The sequence below is a fragment of the Bombus fervidus genome, chromosome 2, assembly GCF_041682495.2.
Source record: "Bombus fervidus isolate BK054 chromosome 2, iyBomFerv1, whole genome shotgun sequence".
Taxonomy (NCBI): Eukaryota; Metazoa; Arthropoda; class Insecta; order Hymenoptera; family Apidae; genus Bombus; species Bombus fervidus.
In genome coordinates this window covers 3,436,463-3,455,424 of record NC_091518.1, presented here as the reverse complement: position 1 = coordinate 3,455,424, position 18,962 = coordinate 3,436,463, and the positions used below count along the sequence as shown (strand labels likewise).

The following is an 18,962-nucleotide window of genomic DNA, read 5'->3' as shown; positions in this document are numbered from 1 at the left end:
GGCTGAATGAGGAAACCTAACCCCTTTCTTTCTCTTCTTTCCTCCACTTCCTCTTTAGGTTCTCCTTCTTTCTATTTCTAGTTAATTTCTTCTTTTCTACTTTTCTTTCATCTCCTTTATCCACCTTCTCCATCGATTATTTTTCTTCTACGTTGGAAACTTCGATATGTCTGCTGCCTTGTAATCGATACGCCACCATACGAGATCTCTCGACTTTACAATCGAAGATGTGATACGCTGCATTTAACGCGCATACGTATTATGTGTGTTATACGATACAAACCTGACACACGCATTCACACAGAATATATACATCAAACTTTTCCGTGCTAAGCGTTTAAATACTTTCGTATGTGCGATTTTAGAGATTCGATATGGGCATTACGCCGACCGATGTAAAGCCTCGACATATATCATTGCTCCATACAAAATGAGCTTTAACGAGAAGTTTCTCGCCAGAAGGAGGGAGTTTGGGCGACGGTGGCGCGCGCGTGATCGTTTTACGAGGCAATAAAGTAAGTTCTTTTGCGAGCCACGATCTTACCGCTGTTCATCGCTAGTTTAGCGACTTTTGACGTTATGGGAAATTGAAAATCCGTTATGGCGCTGATACTTCAAATTTTTTGAAAGGTTAGCTCTCCATTAACAAACATATTTTCGCACTTTCCATGAGCAAGTTGGATCTCTATATTCACACCTAACTTTTTTACGGGAACTCTTTTTACAAACAATAAAAATTCGCTCCGATGATCACGAGTAAAATAAACAAACCAAGTTGCCTACAGAGAAGTTAGAAAGGGAAATATTGTTAGATGGGCGTTCTACAGTAAAAAATAATCATAGCGAAAAAATGTTTGTTGTATAAACTGTTGAATGAAATGTGATCGTTTACCATGTTACAGGTAGCGACATAGTGCAGGATTTGCCAGCGCAATTGACCTCCGAGGAAGAGGAACGAAGTCTAAAACGTAATTTTCCCTATCGATCTGCAATTCGATCCATCCGAAGATTTATCCAAACCTAACCCAATGTATTCTCGCGTTTTTCCAGATTTTGGGACACTTTTAACTGGCAAAACATCTCAGATACTACGTCGCGATGAACCCAGCCCAACATCAATGTACAACAGTGCTTATAACTATCTGGCTACAGGTCGTTTCACATTTCATCGCAAAAATCTGTACTATTCCTTTTATTTGTCAACATCCACTCCTCGTCCAAGAAACATACAATTTATCGATGGATCGGGAAGTATTCTAGAGGAACAGACGATCGATCCTATTGGTGGAGTGTATCAAAATGCTACAGGTAAACTTTGCGGGGTATGGAGGAGGGTCCCTCGAGATTACAGGAAACTGCTGCGCGAGGAACGCCTGCACGTGTCCTTTATATGGGAACCGTCGGCTACCTTGACTGGACAGTTGTCCCGTTATCGCGCCTTGTCCACGGAACAGTATTCTTCCTTGTTGGAGCCCACAATGGGAGTGGATCGCTCGCTGATGTCAGGTGCAGGAGCTACCGCCATAGTTTCAGCGTCCTCAGCATCAGCGCCATCTATCCACGTATCTTTGGTATTCAATGGCGTCTTTCTACCTAACGATGTCTCCGAAGTACCACTAATCGTCCAATTGGAACACATGGAGAAGGATTATGTAGTTTTACGGGAGGAAATAATAGTGAAGAAGCCGTCGAACGAATTAAACTTTGGGGAAGTTCGGAGCGCCTTATCTGGGGCGGACCTTCGTTTATTAACAAGAGGAAAGCTCTCTATTAGCATAATGTCAAGAAAAGATCCTCAGGCACTTCGATTAGCTGGGGTAGTGGGTCCACGTGCCAACTGCGAGATGTATCAAACTTTGCTGATCTCAGAAACACCTTCAGCAGCTTCTGGATTGGCCTGGGCGTTTTTAGATCGCGCTGGTTCGTTGCGTTATGGCGTTCAGTTGATTGGATTGGAAGAAGAGAGTCCTTTGGTAACTTTAGTAGATGAAGGAGGTAAACGTCGCACCGAATTGGAAGATCTGACGCCTTCTCTCGTTGATGGTTTAGCTAATGGATCCTTAGAGCGTCCAGGACCACGATTCCTTGAACCCTTGTTTAACGGAGAACTTGCAGTTGTTGCTGCCTCGCACGTTGGATCTATGCTGCGTGGCCGACTACTACAGAGACCTGTAGCCGATGCTAAAGATACTGCTGCACCTGTTTTGCTCAGAAGACTGTCCCAGGAACCTTTAAACCCTGGTCCAGTTGGTCTGGTCTGGACAGCTGTTGATCTAGACTGCTCTTTACATTACGAGCTTGAAATTGCTGGCTTCCCTCAAACGTCTTCCACAAACAGCCACGAACCACGTACCCTCCGACTTTATCTAGAAACCATGCCCTTGGTAGTTCAAGGAGCACCCGTAGCTAGGAGATTGTTGGAAGAGTTCACTGGATACGTTTTGGAAGGTTCTGTCACTGGACTCTCACCAGTCGAACTATACAGAATTGAATCTGGTATTGGTTTCCTTGAAGTAACCGATAAACAGGCTGAAAGAATTTTGAAGGCTCCGTTCAAAGCCAGGGCGCCGCTCAGCTGTCTTCCTCATTATGCGGATAACGATGTTGCCTCGGTGGTCGCGTATAATCTTTACCCACCTAGATCGGATATTGAAACTGGCGCGTGCTTCCATGAGACTAGATTTTACGAAGAGGGTACCCAGTGGACCTCCAGCACAGATCCGTGCTACATGTGCCACTGTCACCGTGGACTACCACAGTGCGATCCAATGCCTTGTCCAGTTCTTACCTGCGCCGAGGGCAAGCAGTTGAGGCCTGCTTCTGGTCACTGTTGTCCTATTTGTTCAAGTAAGTTATTTTTATTTTCACTGTTTTTTTTTTTCTTATTTCTTATTTCTATGGAAAGATATGTATATAATAGAAAAGCAAGATTTTTTTATGTTGATTTATTGAGAAGAAAGCTTGTTCTTGGAACTCCATGCAGTGCTCATTATGTCTTATACTGTGTAGAACTAGAGAAAGACCTCCAAAACAAAGGCAGACCTAATTGATTATTTTTAATAAATTCATGTGTTTAACTCATAATCATATTTTAAGCAATATAACATGTAAAATGGCTAGACTGTGAGCTAAAGTGGTGACAGTGTTCTTCTCTCTCTTGTACCGTCTTCAGGGACCTCTTTCTATCTCATCATCATAATATATGTTGAATTTCTTTTATCCACTTTAATATTTAAACGCTTCTGCAAATTTATGTCGCTTGAAATGATAATCAAGTCTTCATCTTCTTATATATTTATCGATCAGCTCTTTTAATTCTCATCGTCATAAGGAATTATGTTTATATCAGAAACACGACTAGAATCTCGTAATCTAGAATAAACCGTGGATAACGCCGGATTAATTATCCTTCCCTTTCGTATCCCGTCGTTTCGACAAACACCATAGAGTCGTAGAGAATTAAGAGAATGACCGTGGCCAATATTCAATCCGATTACCGTGACACGTTCGATGAAAGTAATCGCGCGGAATTAGTTACAGCTACTTACGATCCTGTTTAGATTACACGATCGCTTATCGATCGTGAAATAAGGCAAATTTATTTCGCAGCTTGTTCGATTCCACTTGTCACTCCTCGTTTTTGCAAAGAAACATTAAGAACCGTTCAAACGTTGAAATCTTTGCCTCGAGGAAACATGATTTCATCGTGGACGATATAATTTACTTAATTCAGATATATACTGTTATTTTAACATTCATTTTAATCAATGTTAATTGGATTTATATTTATCACTGATTCGACGACGAACACGTTATTCTACAAGTGGAGTCAAACTTATTTAATCATTAATTCTGTCATTGACCGATTAATCGGTCAAATAAATCGGAAGTTACTAACCATTTGTCGTATACGATAGAGACGTATCAGTCCGGTTACTGCTGGTCGAGAAAAAGCCCTCTAGTAGAATCAAATTAAAGCAATGCGTCATTTTCTTCGATACGTTGCCTGTATCTAATTAAATTGATTACGATGTTCTGTTTATCCGGTTTCATTATTTGTTGCGCTATTTGTATCTAAAAGCCGCTAGTACAGTTCGCTTCGGTTTAACGGGTATCTAACAATTTCCTGGAAGATTCGCCCGTAAATAGGTTATGTTGTTGCGCGTGTATATTGCGACAAATAACATAAATTAAAAGTACGCGAAATGGAGTAATGGCATGGATTGTTTGTATAGGTCCAGGGATCAACATGAATGCGACGGGGAAAAATGTCAGTTCGGTGACAAGAGGTTGCACACTGGCTGGCCAGTTCCATCTACCAGGAGCGTCATGGCATCCATATTTGCCACCAATGGGCTTCGACACTTGCGCAGTTTGCACGTGTGATGTAAGTTTTTCATTATTCTTAATCTACCATTGCCTTTCTGTAATAGTACGTGTGAATTTAATCAGCTGACAGAGTGATGCTCCGCCATTTTGTTACTTTTTTAGAGTAGAGAAGCGACCGATGAGCTGATTACAGTCAAGCTATAGAAAGAAAACTTAATTCTCCGCGAAATTCTTCAGACTTTGTTAAAGTAAACGAATAAAATTCAACTTTTGTAAAGATAGAATATTTAGTACGTATTCCCATGATTAACGGTCTATAATTCATTTAGACAAGTTCCAAAGGTTTCTCTCGCGTGAGTAGCACTTTTTCTCCCAAGCACAATAAGCGGTGATGTAAATATTCCTGAACCTTAGGTCGAATTTCGAAACGTGTTGGAATTTAAATGGTCCCATGATGCGGAACAGAGTGGCTGAAACGCGCGAGGCACGACGGTCCCAAGGCACGGTTCGAATTCCACGCAGACGGCTGACTTTTTCCAGATTCTTTGTTTACTTCTTTACCATACGTTCACTCTCGTCGCGGTCGGCCAGAGAGTTTCGTAACGATTCCAGCATCGGCGTCGATCCTGCGACATATATTATAATGCGCTCTCTCGTAGGCAACACGGTTATAAAAGCTTCGTGCGAATGAAAAATTCAACTAGACACCGGGGCGCGCTCGCGCGAGTTCGTTGCGCCAGAAGAATGCGGTTGCTCTCTGCCGAGTCATGAAAAGGAGCTCCGTGTTGCGAGCGCCGCGATCGGCAATCAGTGACAGGCCTTTCTAAATAGATATTAGAGAATTGTTAGAAGTCATGCCTGGAGACACGTTGCACCGAGTCATGTTCATTACCGGAGATAAGACGTTACTTTTGATTCGTTGCTTGTCACTTAAATCGCGCTTGATCAACTCCGTACGTGTAATAAGTAGAAACACTGATGCCGGATAATGTGTTCGTATACGTCGACAAATCAGAAGCTGATACGCTGACTGTTCGATTTAACCTTATCGCGTTCGTATACTTATTTGGAATTCAATTAGTATGATGGAATTGAACTATGAACAACGTAGTTCACGTAGAGAGAAAACCGATTGCTTCGATTATCTAAGTCTTTGACTTTTTTCTCTGTATATAATTTCATGTTTCTATGAACATAATTAAAGGATTGTAACATAGGTAGACGTCTGTTTCTTCCACTGAATGTTATAACAAATACTCTGAATGCTCAGACTACAAAGGGTCGAGAACAAAGATTAAAGACCTCGTATCATTCATAGTCGCAATGTGAACGCGGCATTAGGTTTTGACTGTGGACAACCATTTATTTTGCAGCCCGTTACGCTAGAGGTGAAATGTCCGCGGGTGCAGTGCCCGCCATTGGATTGCGACGAGAAGATCGCCTTCAGACCCAGTAAGAAGGCATGTTGCAGACAGTGTCCGGCAATGACGCCTAGCACGATCGCAGGAGTTGGGGGCGACACGACACGTTTACCACGGGACCAGGCGGCGCCATCCACCAGGCGCACTGCTGAGGACATATTGGCTTCCGGCGGTTGCAAGTATCCCCTCGGTGGTCCGTATGAGAACGGCATGGAGTGGCATCCACGAATCCACTCGCACGGAGAGATGAAATGCGTCAAGTGCAGGTGCAAGGTGAGAATCACTGTTTAATAGATGCGCGTTTCGTTTTCTATCTTTACGAATTTTCCCGCGTGGCGGCGCTGCAGTCGTTTTGATACTACTTGTAGTTTGAGAATTCTTATTATACATACTTGGAGAATCTGCGAAGCTTGTAATACATTAATCTGAAGGAATACTTTTTAAGGGTTTTGAAAGTATATACAATATGGATAATTTTGTTATCTTGTTAGTTATTTGCATTATATGATACTAGTTGCGGTTGCAAAACTTTTATTAGACTTGAAAGATCTACGTAGATCCTAGATTCTAGTTTAAGGTAAATTGATGTAGAGAGATGTCGAGAGTTTCAAAAATGTACAATGGTATAGGTGACATTTTAATAGGTAATTTTCTTATTAGTACTTATTAGTTACATCTAAAATTTGATTTGCTCAGATGTATCAAGGTGTATAGCAGAGACTGTGCAACGTGGATAGATGACAGTTATTTGTATAAATAATTGTCCTGTCCTGTTTCCAAGTAGCACCCGGTTTCATGTTCTAATGGTTTTTACAAATTAGTCTAGCGTAACTAATTATGCACGAGGTCTATTAACAATCAGCACCTCGTATCTCACAGGCGCCGCTCTTCCACCGACTACACACCGCTGACTGATTCTTGTATAATCTAATTAAACGCTGTAATAAATCGACTCCGTGGGATTCGTGAGGCCCGTGTTGTAATATCAGATAATTTATTCAATACACTTGCAAAATTCTTGTAACTTGGAAGAAATATTTAATAAGAAACCTATTACAAACTACATTATTTATTCAATTATAACATAACCTCTATATAAATAACAATCTTTTCAAAGTAGGATATTTAAAAGTTCTAAACTCTAACAAATGATTCATATATTCTATTTATCAACTTGAAATATTTCATATACTTCAAGTTTGTAATTTCAAAGTGTAGAATTGAAGTCAGGCGCTCGAAACGACTCGAGACTATTACTGTTGGCGCGGAGCGCCGCTAGAGTCATTGGAGATTCTTCGTGGTCGATCTACCGTCGTTTTTTCTTTGTTCACGCGCGATAAGTGCGGCAAAGATGAGATTGCGTCGGTGCATGAAAGCGCGGTCCATCGTTCCCGGATCGTGACGGTTTTGTGACCGCCAATTGGCCACCATTTGACGCGCGGAATGCGAATCCTTTCGATCGACGGTGGCGCTCGTGCGAATTTCGGCAGATTATGATTACACGCCTCGCTGGTAGAGAGGTTAGGGCAGTTTGTAACCGCGACCACTAGAGCCTCGGTGCAATTTGTGGCTGTTGTGAGATTAGGCTGATACGTGATTGTATGAATTGCATTTATAGGGCATTCAGTGCAATCTCACGAAAATACGAATCGAAGGCGTTTCCATTAGATCGACATTATAGAAATGTACGCTGCATTTGGTGAACACTTGGTGCAATTGTGGGTAACTAAAATAAATCGAGTTATTAAACGAATCGATATAATTTTTTAAATACGCGATGCAAGATGTGCTGAAAATTAATTTTGAGAATTTGCAAATTAATGCTGTGGATAGTAAATGCAACTTTACGTTATATGAATTACAGGGAAACTAGGATGATCAACGTGGTAATTCTATTTATAAACTTAGAAATTAGTTGTAATCGTCAGAGTACCAATGCACTTTGTGGTCACAGGGAAATTGATGGTTTGCACGTGTGCAATTTGCGAAGCTACAAAAAACTAAGATACAGATGCAAAGATCCAATTATGAGAGTAGCTGAATGATATATATTAACTCGTATTATAAACTTACTAGTCTGTTGTTAGGACAATTGCGGGACTAGACAAAAAATTTTGCAGCGTTCTTCATTATCGGTAGTACAGAAGGATAGAACATAGTTGCAAAGTCCAATTACTAATAATGCATTTCTTTTGGTATTGTATTGATGTAAAGTGGATCTTATTGGACGTGTAGTGTTGAGAACTAGTAGCGCGAGATCGTCACGGTACTTTAGCCAGCAAGTGCGACAATTTCCGGTTTACACGATCGCTGGTTACCCTCTCATCAGCTGCATTCCACTCGTGCTTCAAGTTGCTGACCGACACGATTGAGGAGACACATCTTTACTACCTTTCTAACATATCATTGGCAAAATGCATCGAGTAGATACGATTCCGTGAAAGATTTATTTATCTTCAATTAAAAGGTTAGGTTTTTCATGAAATTCTGGCAATTGACACGAATCGCGTGTAGCATTTGAAACTTTTAATTAAAATTTAGAATTTCGTACTAACTTTTCTTTTCACCGTCCTTTTCTACATACGTGCTCGATAAAATTTTTTTATAAATAATATTTAATATCGAGACTAGTATAATGTTTACATTATCGCGGTTAAACAATACTGAATATTGAATAATTTATGTAGATGTAGGGAGATATCTTTTTAAACAATACGAAAAACCGGTTTCCGTGAAACATAGAGTAACTTTCTTTCGAATGGAAGTGTACAGGAAATTTCAGGGGCGCCTTGATTTTTTTCGCGGACTCGCGTATCCTTCTTTGGTCTCGGTGCAACGACACTTGTCCAGACGTGTTCTACAAGTTGGAACAAAGGTCGTTCAAGGTTATAGAAGGTTTTAACATTAACGATATATCTATCTTACTAAAAGTACTCGATGGTAATGATCGTTTGCACTTTCCTTATGATCGAATCGACCAATAACGCCGGAAATTTTAGACACAGAAAAACTGACGGTCATTTTTGTGGCTCATTCGCATGTCTTTTTTATATTTTGCTAGTCTTATAACGATCAGATTTTTATTTTATTGTACGAATTAAGGATCGTCCACCTCTAATCTTCGGATAGTTACGAATCGACAACATTCTCGGTGATTATTATTGCTCCTATAACAACAAACCTGAATAACCTGAAATAAATGAATAAATAACAGACTAGTTCCATACAAGTTTTAAATCAAATAACAAAGGATATCAAAAGTTGGAAATCTTTTAAATGTCAAATGGTGGAAAGCATTTTAAAATTTTTATTGTCACGCTATTCGTATTAAAAGATTCCCAACACACGTGAGTAAACAATTAATTATTGGCCGCGTTTCAAACAAGGAAGAAGAAATTCTTCGCGTTTCATCATTTATGCGAAGATCTCATCGATGAAACGGCTTGCGACTTGCTTTACTTCTGCTCGCACGGCTTCACAATATATACTCGTTAGAAGTTTTTCAATGGTAGCCCCGTTGTGATATCCAGACACGGTCACGACCAGAAACCTTTAAGGAGAAAACCTTTAACCGGACTCGTTCGCCTGGACCGACCCAAAAGGGTCCATCCATTACGATGAAAATGGAACGCAGTCACCGATCGTGCGTGCGCACCAATATTACACGGGGAAAAAGTATTGCTATTTTCCGATTGTTGTAATTGCGAGATCATCCGCAACATATTATTCCAGTGTTTCTCTATTATACATTCGTTTTAGCGTCCACCATGTCGTCTCAATTGTATTTAGGTTAGGTTCGTGTCCTCTGAAAGAAAGATTACATTTATTATTATTGTGCGTAGGTTAAGTTTGTGTCTTCTAATAGAAACGTGCCTTACTGTTCTTACATACCTTCCATATCTAATAATCGTTTTGAACGATCTATCGTATCTCATTTAAGGTTATTTCACACGTTGAATACATTTATCTAGGTTAGGGTTACATTTCCTGGAAAAAGTGCATTATTATCATTGTGTCTTCCATGCTGTACATAATTTAGCATATTGTAAAAACATAACCAACTATGCGACAAAAAAAAAGCTCGATATTTATATGAAAATTACGAAACGCGATGCCCAGATCTAAATTGAAAAATGGCGTCGGTTCTAAAGCGGATTTCGCCGTATGTCTGAATGTTTGCAGAATGGCGAGGTCAGGTGCGACAGGAAACGGTGTCCACGGGCGCTATGCAACACGATCGCGCACCAGATAAAACGCGGCGAGTACGTGGCAGACGGTGACGACTGTTGCACGGTCCAGTGTCGCCGGGCGAGACGTCATCATCGTAACAATCATCATCCAGCTCGGCATTCGGTGACACCACGTGAACTCAGCTGAGTAGTTCCAGCCGCTGCTACCAAGCTTCCTTCGAGCAGTATCCTGGTCCACGGTAATGTTCCTGGACCTCGTTTCTCTCTATAGCCATCGATTAGCCATGCCGTAGTCGTCGTTATCGTCGCTACTTTCGATTCCAAAGCGATTCTAGAGCGACCGGGAAACTATGAGAACGTGATAGAAGTGAATTAGTATGAGAAGCCTACATTCAAATCAAGAAGTATGGAGAAAATTACAGATGGTTTTTACAATCTGCCAGCACCATCGATTGAACAGTTTCAGAGACACGTATTGTTTGAAAACTAGCCTCTTTGGATTAATGAACGTTGTAGAACAATGTGGAAGGCATATATCATTAGGTTATGCAAGATTCAAGATTCAATTTATGCAGCAACGAGATTAAACGAAGCCATCTAGGCGAAATAAGGGGCAGAGAGGCACCTCGGTCTGTATATTGTATGAAGTTGGTCAATTTGATCGGTTTTGAATAAATCGCCTGCAAAGTCTGCTATCTCTCCATATGGTAACCAATAATGATTTTCCAGAATTTATGATTGAATAATCATCCTAAACAAGCGTTCTGAGAGAGGATGCTGGAAATGCACGGCGTCATATCCAGCGCAGCAGCCATCCTTAAAAAAAAAAAAGAAGGATCTACGAAGAAACGATCGGTGCTCATTTTGAATGCTATATTTGGGAATGATAAATCGCAGCCGGAAGATGGTAATCAGTGAAACAGAAAGATTCGCTGCTGGGATGATCGGTGGCCATCGCAGGAAGCCATAATAATGATGATATCAATAACAATATAGTGCGAGCACGGCAAAACAGGAAGGAACGTGGATCGTTCTCGTCAGACGCTATTCTTATATTCTCGTCGCTTGCTCGGTTATGCGCTATAGAGTCCCTTGCAGCACCCACAACCAGACTTTTATTAATCAATTGGCTCTCATCAACGGACCAACGGACCGGAAGCCAACTGCTCTCTATCTTCGAGTGACCTCTCGCATACACGTACGTATGCTATGCACACGTTTATATTCGTATACATACATATGTACATATGTGTATGTATATTATATAGTACGACGGGTGTATTGGAAGAAAAAGCTAGAAGAAGAGAAAGAGAGATTCGAGAATGAAGAAAAAAAAACAAATCTGGAGAGAGCTTTTAATTATTTGATTTCCAAATTTTAATCTCTCGATCAAGATTATTTCAAGGAATTTTTTATTCTCTGCCGTGTTATTTGTTCTAGTTCCGAAGCTTGTCTCTTCTTTTTCTGCAAAGTCTGCTGCAAAGACCTCTTACTTTCTCAAAACCTGCTGCATCTTTTTTAAAGCTATACTCACTCTTATCAATTCAGATATGTTACTCTCACACTCTTCTATTCCAAAATGGCTCTATCCGGTGTACGTTACCTTTCATTTCATCTTCTGGTTCCCGCATTTTGGCGGGACGCGAGCTCGTTTCCGGTCTGCTGCTCTGATTTCTGGAGAGAGTTACTTTCATTATTATTTTATTGTAAGCAATCAGAGCAATCGAAGAATCTCTCTCCTCATTTCGCTACATTTATTTTTTAAAAGAAAGTTGGCTTCTGGAGAGAGTTTAAAGTCGTGGCGGCAAGTGCAGAGCCCTACTGTACCCACCAACCTCATCGAGTTACCCAGCAACCAAAGAAGACTGAAGAACCTCCGATGGTGGCATCAGTTATCATTATAGCGCAAAAACACGCTAAGGTTTATATCACACTGTATTAGCTCCACGCAATTTATTACTGCTACGGATTATTATTATTATTTTTATTTTTATTTTTATTATTATTATTATTATTATCATTATCATCATCATCACTACTATTAACGGTGATATCAATGTCGCTAATGTTATAGATCATTGTTCATTTTCATCAACTTCGTATCACCTTGCTTCATCATCGTTCATCTTATCGTTTACGATTCATGGTATTCATCGTCTCCGAAAATTTGTTTCACATTATCATGATCGCCATTATGATTATTATTAATATTTCTATTACTATTTTTAATAGTATAAATAATATTGCTATTATTTTATTGAATATTCACCGCTACTATCAACACTATATCCACTAATCGCGATTATTATCGTTAAATATTAATTGAATGCGACACCTTAAATGAGTCGGCCTGTAATCTCATGGAAATGGCTTCTCTTCTAACTTATAAGCGTATTTATTGTTAGGTTCTCTAAATTATTCGATAGTGAATTTTAAATAAAATGTGGAGGATCGCGGCTATAATCTCGATTCAAAGTCTGTGTATATGCTACAGAGAATTTGAAAAATCCGAGTTAGGTAAAGATAAAATTGAGAGTCGTCATCTTTAAATATTAATACAAGAGTGCGTGTTATTTGAATGAATGCGTAGAACTGCGTCAGTTTTTTTAATGCGTATGTCGATTGATGAAAGCGTTTATAGAAAGATAGAACATTCGTAATCGAATAGAAAAAGATACCATGCGATATAGAGGGAGAAGGGGTATTTGTAAAAACTGTATAACGATCCTAACCTATCATTCTCGTAAATTCCGATCAATTTTGCTTGGCAGTTTACATGAAACCATTTTTTCTTCTTTATGTTATTCAAGAACATAAACAACAAGACGCGAAAGAAACAATTTTGTCCAGTTTTGTAACATTTTGGTATTTCGTACATGCGAGTGGTTCACCGTTCGAGCGGAAATTTCGCAAATTAGAAGCGAGCGAAGGCGAACATTTAAAGAACACGATGAAAAATATAGTGAAGCTGAGAAGTTCTGATACTAATTTCCATCTATTTTAAATAGATAATCTCAATTTTGTTAAATTACGTAGTGTCCGAACTTTTTCGCTATATTAACTTTCAATCTGCATTGTGACGCACTAGTCACGGATTTGTCGTTCTTCTGCATTTCTTTATGATCTAGTCTAAGCGTCTGGTGTGTTCATTTGGGCAAGCTTGCGGAAAACGAGCGGTGATCCGATCGCTAATGAAAGACGAGATGAAAACACGGGTAGCGGTTTTATGCGTAGCCCCGGCAGCTGGCAGACCTGCTTACTCTCAACACTTTTGATACAGCACTTTTTCCAATAGAGCGTGCACACCAGGAGAGTGTCTACCGCTTTACATGGTCAACAGGTTCAAGATAATACAACGAAAGTTGCAACATGTATTACAAAGAGAGTTCCATTTAACAATTTCTACGTTTTTAGTACACTCGTTGTTTCTATTTATTTGTAATTGTCGAGTATATCCATCAAAAACGAGCTTGTGATAAACAAATATTTTGTCAATACTACGATAATTTGCTAATGTATCTTTCAGATAAAAAATTAACAAAATATAACGTAGCTAATGTTTGTTAGAATATTCAACGATTTCGAATATTTAAAAAATAAAAAAGTGAACTGTCCATACAAATGTTATGCAAATTCAAATATATATTTTTTTCTATAATAATCTAAATTAACTCAATTGTAAAAAAAGACGTCTATTTTATAACAAACTAGATTTTTGTTCTTATAATTCACAATATTTTTACAAAAGATGAAAATATTTCACGATGGACAGATACTAGAATATTTCTTTCACAATTCTATTCGTTCAATGCGGCTCTCGTTGATAAGGTAGATATACGTAGAACAATTGTTAGAGGGTAAATGGCAGTCTTGATCCAGTGGGAACGATTAGAAGTTACTCCGTGCGACACGAACACCACCTTTCTTGGTGCTACGACAGCTGAACGGTAATGTAGCCTGATACCGAACAGATTTGGAGCGTTTGATATGTGAGAAACTTTGTGAACATTCGAGACTATCCATGCCTTAATAATTGTTAACGTACATATATTTAATTGATTATAAAGCCCTTAAAGGTGATCGATTGTCAATGTTTTTTGTACATAGGCGTATATATATATATAATATGTAATGAGAATCACGACGACTACTATAAACGAGCTATTAATATTGCGATTATTCTTTATTATTAATAATATTTATATATAATTATATAGAATCTTCATGCCTCATCAAACTTTTCGACAATATCAATGATGCTTATTATTATTAACATTAACATTATTTTATTCTATTTTATTATTATTGCCATTATATATAAATATTATTTTCACAATTATTTAAAATCATCTGTACTCGTCCTGTATCGTAATACTGTATCGTCCTGAGAATACATTAAGCTCGCATTATTTCTTTTTTCTTATTTTGTTAATTAATCGAAACATGCCGATTTTTTTTTTTTTTGCCATCCATATTAAATAATCGAGCTTTATTACAATCAACACCGAAATTAATAAATTGAACAAATGGCGAAGCATATTATGTTCGATGTATGATTGTATAGATGAATAATCGAGTATATAAATCTATAGATATATACATTTCTTAGATGAATGTCACGCGACAATGTCAATTTGTAAATGTATGTAAATTATTATGTAAGAATCGCGGAGACAACGCGTTTTTATAGTGCCTTAAGAAGTTTTAATTAACAATCGAAGCGATCAGTACGGAATCTGTCTAGTGGATAGACAATACATTCAGACAATACATCTCATAGTAAATTAAGTGTAAAATATCGTTGATAAAACCAAAAATCTATTTTTTGAAAGTTCAATTTAAATGTGGTACACGATCAGTTGGAATTGTTCATTTGTTAATACGAATCGTTAACCTTGTATATTTTGTACTATGGCAAAACGATTGTCAATTAAATCGTAATTAAGCGTTAATCCGCTAGAATCATTTGTTATTTCGACTAGCTTGTTGTAATTGCATTACAGGTACATGATTATATATGTACGTGTATTATTATTCGACGAAAACAAGTCAGAGAGAGAACGAAAGCAAATGTGAGAATGAGAGAGACGCGTGTAACCAATTGTTGATATTGCTAATTAATGCAATAAAACGTATAACTGAACATAAGTAAATAATTATATTAGAGGTAATTGTATGCCGATTTCAGTATTTCCATTAATAAACAAATACATTTGATTGAGTCTTGTTTGTGCATCTGTGTTATTAATTGAAAGACATAACGTTACAGATTACATGCATTTAACATTAGTGTTAGTAAGGCGCCTATTGTGCTTGAACCAGTCAAACAGCGGTGAAAATGAGAGTTGCAAAGCATCGTATGATATAGATAGTAATATTCAGAACAATATGTCCGTCTTAGCTTTGTCTGTGCATTTTTAATAAATCCTTATTACATTAAAAATAATTTCCAGTATAATATCAAAAAAAAAATTGCAAGTAATTAAGTAAGTTTAATAAGTTAGTTAAAACTTGCGTTATGTTTGATACAGAGAATATAATAGAGATTTAAGACGTATAATACACCAGTAGTTATTATACGCAATAATCGAACATGGTGGATACCTCGAATTCACAATCCAAGGAGACGTAATAGTAACTTTTCTTTATTGGTTCTATAGCTTCGATAGTGACACGTATCTCAAAGCATCATCTAGAGCACGCAAAATAAGGTCGACCTTTTTGGGCGTAGCGTTAATCCCTAACAATCCAATTCGCAAAATTTTTCCTTCAGTCGATTCTAAACCTCTGCTGATTTCCACTTTGTACCTATAGAAACCATAATTATCTTAAATGACTCAAATTTTTATTTTACAACTACAATATACTCAATATACAAAATACTCAATTACATGGTAAGTATTTCAATTTTACAATCTATGAAAAAATTACAATAAGTTGATTAGAATTTGTAAAAGGTACTTACTTTTGCATGCAACGTTGTACAATGATTCTATCATCGACGCCAGGTGGCAGTTCTATCAAGATAACCGTAGATAATTGATACTGTGGAATTTTCACATAAGATCGAAGACCCCGTAATTCAAGACCCTTCCTTAATCTGGCAGCTGCGCCAGCGTGTCTGATCCAAGATGCTTGCAGGCCCTCCTCAGCGATTTCCGCCAACGCTTCGCGAAGACCATAAATAAGCGTAGCGCTTATGGTGTGATGATACAAGCGATTCTCGTTCCCAAAACACTTCCAATAATTTCCAAGAAGGGTCATATCCAAGTAATAGGACATAGGCTTGGTCTTCCTTTGAAACAATTTCTTCCTATTGCAACAAAGGAAAAGTGTAAGTCATGAAATTGCCGGAAACATTTGCCGCCTCGTAATAGTCGAGTGTGTGGAAAATTAATAGCAAGCAATTAAAAATAATGGCCGAAAATTAGTAATAATAATAGAAAATTGATACTAAGATGAGAGCAATTGTGCGCAACGAGTTTATGCGTTAATAATCGAGGCGAACATAACCTCGTTGACAGATTTAGAAAAAGGAGTGAAAAAATTAGTAAATGGACAGAAGTAACTTTTTATTATAGAAGTGGGTTTCTTCTTAATGGATGAGCCTTGACAGACAATACCGATGTCCTATTTAATTCAAAAGGCGTCAGACTATCATTGAATAAGAATTCACTGCAGCCATCTGTGGTTATGAATCACAGAAAGATCGAATGGGTTACGTGAAAGCGCGAGTCACCGTGATGACATCACGGATTGGATTGATATTCATAGGAGATCATTAAAAGTCCCAATTCTTAGACCATATTCGTGTGTGTTTCCTATGTGAGAGTTGCGGTTTGAGTGTTATAAAAGAAAACTGCGATACGTACTCAGCTCGTGCACTAAACGAAATAGGTGCCAAACCTGGAGGGGCGCCGAGAACTTTTTGACTGGCTGAGTAAACTGCATCGATGCCCCAAGAATCCATAAAAAACGGTTCTCCGCACAGTGATGCAACAGTATCAACGATAAGAAGAGCATCGTATCTGGAAGAATTTTATTCTATCAATTTTACAAACACGTTTCTAATTATATTCCCTTCTGATAGCATTCCATAAACTGCAACTTAAACTAATGGCAAATATAAAAAATGTCTCAAATAGCAAAATTACCTGTGAACAAGATCGCCAAACCCTTCTAATGGTTGTTTTAAACCAGTGGAAGATTCAGCTTGTACCATGAATACCGCGACTGGACTGTACATTTGCAAAGCTGTTTCCAATTGTTTCAACGTAACAGCAGCAGTGTGTTCTTTTTCTATCAGTTTTACCTATATTTTACAATTCATACGCTATTTAAATTTAAACAATGGTGAATTTTTTAATTTTTATGTTGGTCCTTTCGAAACTGTATTACCTACATTTGCACCAATTCGAGTAGCCATGTTAGCCGCTCTTTTACCCCAAATTCCATGCTGGACAATGAGCACAGTTTCTCCAGGTTCAAGTAAATTTGTTAAGCACGCCTCCATACCGCCATGGCCTGACACACTTAACGCCAAAGTGAGTCTATTATTAGTTTGAAATACGTATTGCAGACCCTCCTTAATCTCATCCATCAACTAGAAATTAACAAAACATATTTTGTTACCGATAATGATCAGTCTACCTCTATTTTGCACCTAAACAAAAAAAAAAAAAAAAATGATTACCTGACAAATTTCCGGATTAAGGTGGCCTATAATTTGATTCTGAAGAGATTGAAGAACTCGCTTCGAACAATTAGTCGGCCCGGGGCTCGTTAGAGTTTTTATCGGTAACTGTAGTTTGGTTTGAAGTATCTTTGGTGGGTACTTGCGAACAGCCAATTGATTCCATTCGCGTTGCATTTCGATTTCCTTTTTTAAATTTTCTAAAAGAAACTAAAAATTTTTTATAAAATAAAAGATGACATATAAATAACTCGTCTTTTTTACGCCACCTTTCTTTCTATAAGCTACCAAAATGATAATTTAATCTTGATATCAGTGATAATGTATTAAGAGATGCTACTTCCGGTTGTTATAATATCGAATATTTTTATATATCGAATTTAATACAGTACAAATTTTATTTAAAAATAATGGTAAAATTTCATTTCATTATATATATTATTAAATATGCATAAAATACGCTATAGTTCCGGTTCTAAATTATATGTATATTATTTCCATTCTTTTTTGTTTGTTATTGCATCATAATATGGCGTGATACTTATGTTTATTACGAATACGCTGTCACTTACAACTTCAACTTGCACGTTGCGTGCCTGTCGGAACTCTTATCAGTGCACGATTTTGTGTTGACAATTATTTTAAACCAGTGCTGTTGACGCGACCAAAGCGTATAACCTAATGAAATCTTTCCCTCGGTTAGGTATTTTATCTTACCATAGTTGTGGCAGACTTATGAAATCGTCGAATACGTGATAAACTTCGATAAACTGGTATAATTTTAGATTATGTTCGTTATAAACAAATCGATAATGTATAACATGTTTATTCGACGTGGAATCACATTGATAAGGATATTTGACATTTGGAACATATAGTATATATGTATGAGAAGTTATTAATTTACAATCAAATACTTAATAAGGGTATATATTACATATCGAATAATGTATTTCGACGTTTATCAATTTATCCAGAGAACTTGCAGCACAAAGAAATCTCTTCATTGAATGATGAAAATAGTTGGATGCGCTACCGCTGCTTGATAACCTCTTCAATCCGATCATAATTTGCGTAAGTAAGACAACTGCGGACTTAACATATAGTTATCGATTTGCTTTTATGAATTAGTTAAACTATAAATTTTATTTTAAATCTAATCAAATTTTTGTCAATGATAAATTGGAAAGATTAATGCTGTTATTTTATAAATATCGTGGTCGTATTTAATTAGTGCAAAGTATTAATGTAAATGTAATTAATGTAATGTGCAAAGTATTTTAATATAAAATATAGATTCTATATATAGATCTATATGTAGATTTATGT

The 18,962-nt window shown here is 37.6% G+C and overlaps 2 protein-coding genes across 13 annotated transcripts in view; one reads left to right on the top strand and one right to left on the bottom strand.

Moving 5' to 3' along the window:
* Nucleotides 1-15,162, top strand: part of Sog (chordin short gastrulation) — a 101,266-nt gene extending 86,104 nt beyond the window's left edge. For 8 of the 10 annotated variants that reach the window (XM_072022258.1, XM_072022261.1, XM_072022262.1 and 5 more), the window contains 5 exons: nucleotides 903-968; nucleotides 1,051-2,847; nucleotides 4,236-4,387; nucleotides 5,703-6,023; nucleotides 9,933-15,162. In XM_072022258.1, coding sequence (XP_071878359.1) covers nucleotides 903-968; nucleotides 1,051-2,847; nucleotides 4,236-4,387; nucleotides 5,703-6,023; nucleotides 9,933-10,127 — 2,531 coding nt within the window. In that variant the 3' untranslated portion in view covers nucleotides 10,128-15,162. Of the gene's footprint in view, nucleotides 1-902; nucleotides 969-1,050; nucleotides 2,848-4,235; nucleotides 4,388-5,702; nucleotides 6,024-6,629; nucleotides 6,814-9,932 lie in introns of those variants that run through there. The other 2 variants (XR_011803164.1, XM_072022257.1) reach the window with 2 other exon arrangements.
* A 175-nt stretch (nucleotides 15,163-15,337) lies between these two features.
* Nucleotides 15,338-18,318, bottom strand: Agxt (Alanine-glyoxylate aminotransferase). Of its 3 annotated transcripts, none has more exons than XM_072022267.1 (7): nucleotides 18,206-18,318; nucleotides 17,634-17,843; nucleotides 17,343-17,543; nucleotides 17,095-17,252; nucleotides 16,813-16,968; nucleotides 15,906-16,253; nucleotides 15,338-15,748 (listed from the first exon to the last, which is right to left on the bottom strand). In XM_072022267.1, the coding sequence occupies exons 2-7, from the start codon at nucleotides 17,808-17,810 to the stop codon at nucleotides 15,595-15,597; spliced, it is 1,194 nt and encodes a 397-aa protein (XP_071878368.1). In that variant the 5' UTR covers nucleotides 17,811-17,843; nucleotides 18,206-18,318; the 3' UTR covers nucleotides 15,338-15,594. The 3 variants fall into 3 exon arrangements, with proteins under 3 accessions (XP_071878368.1, XP_071878369.1, XP_071878367.1); XM_072022268.1 differs by having other exon boundaries at nucleotides 17,634-17,833; nucleotides 18,206-18,303; XM_072022266.1 differs by lacking the exon at nucleotides 18,206-18,318 and having other exon boundaries at nucleotides 17,634-18,068.
* Between the last annotated feature and the right edge of the window lie 644 nt (nucleotides 18,319-18,962).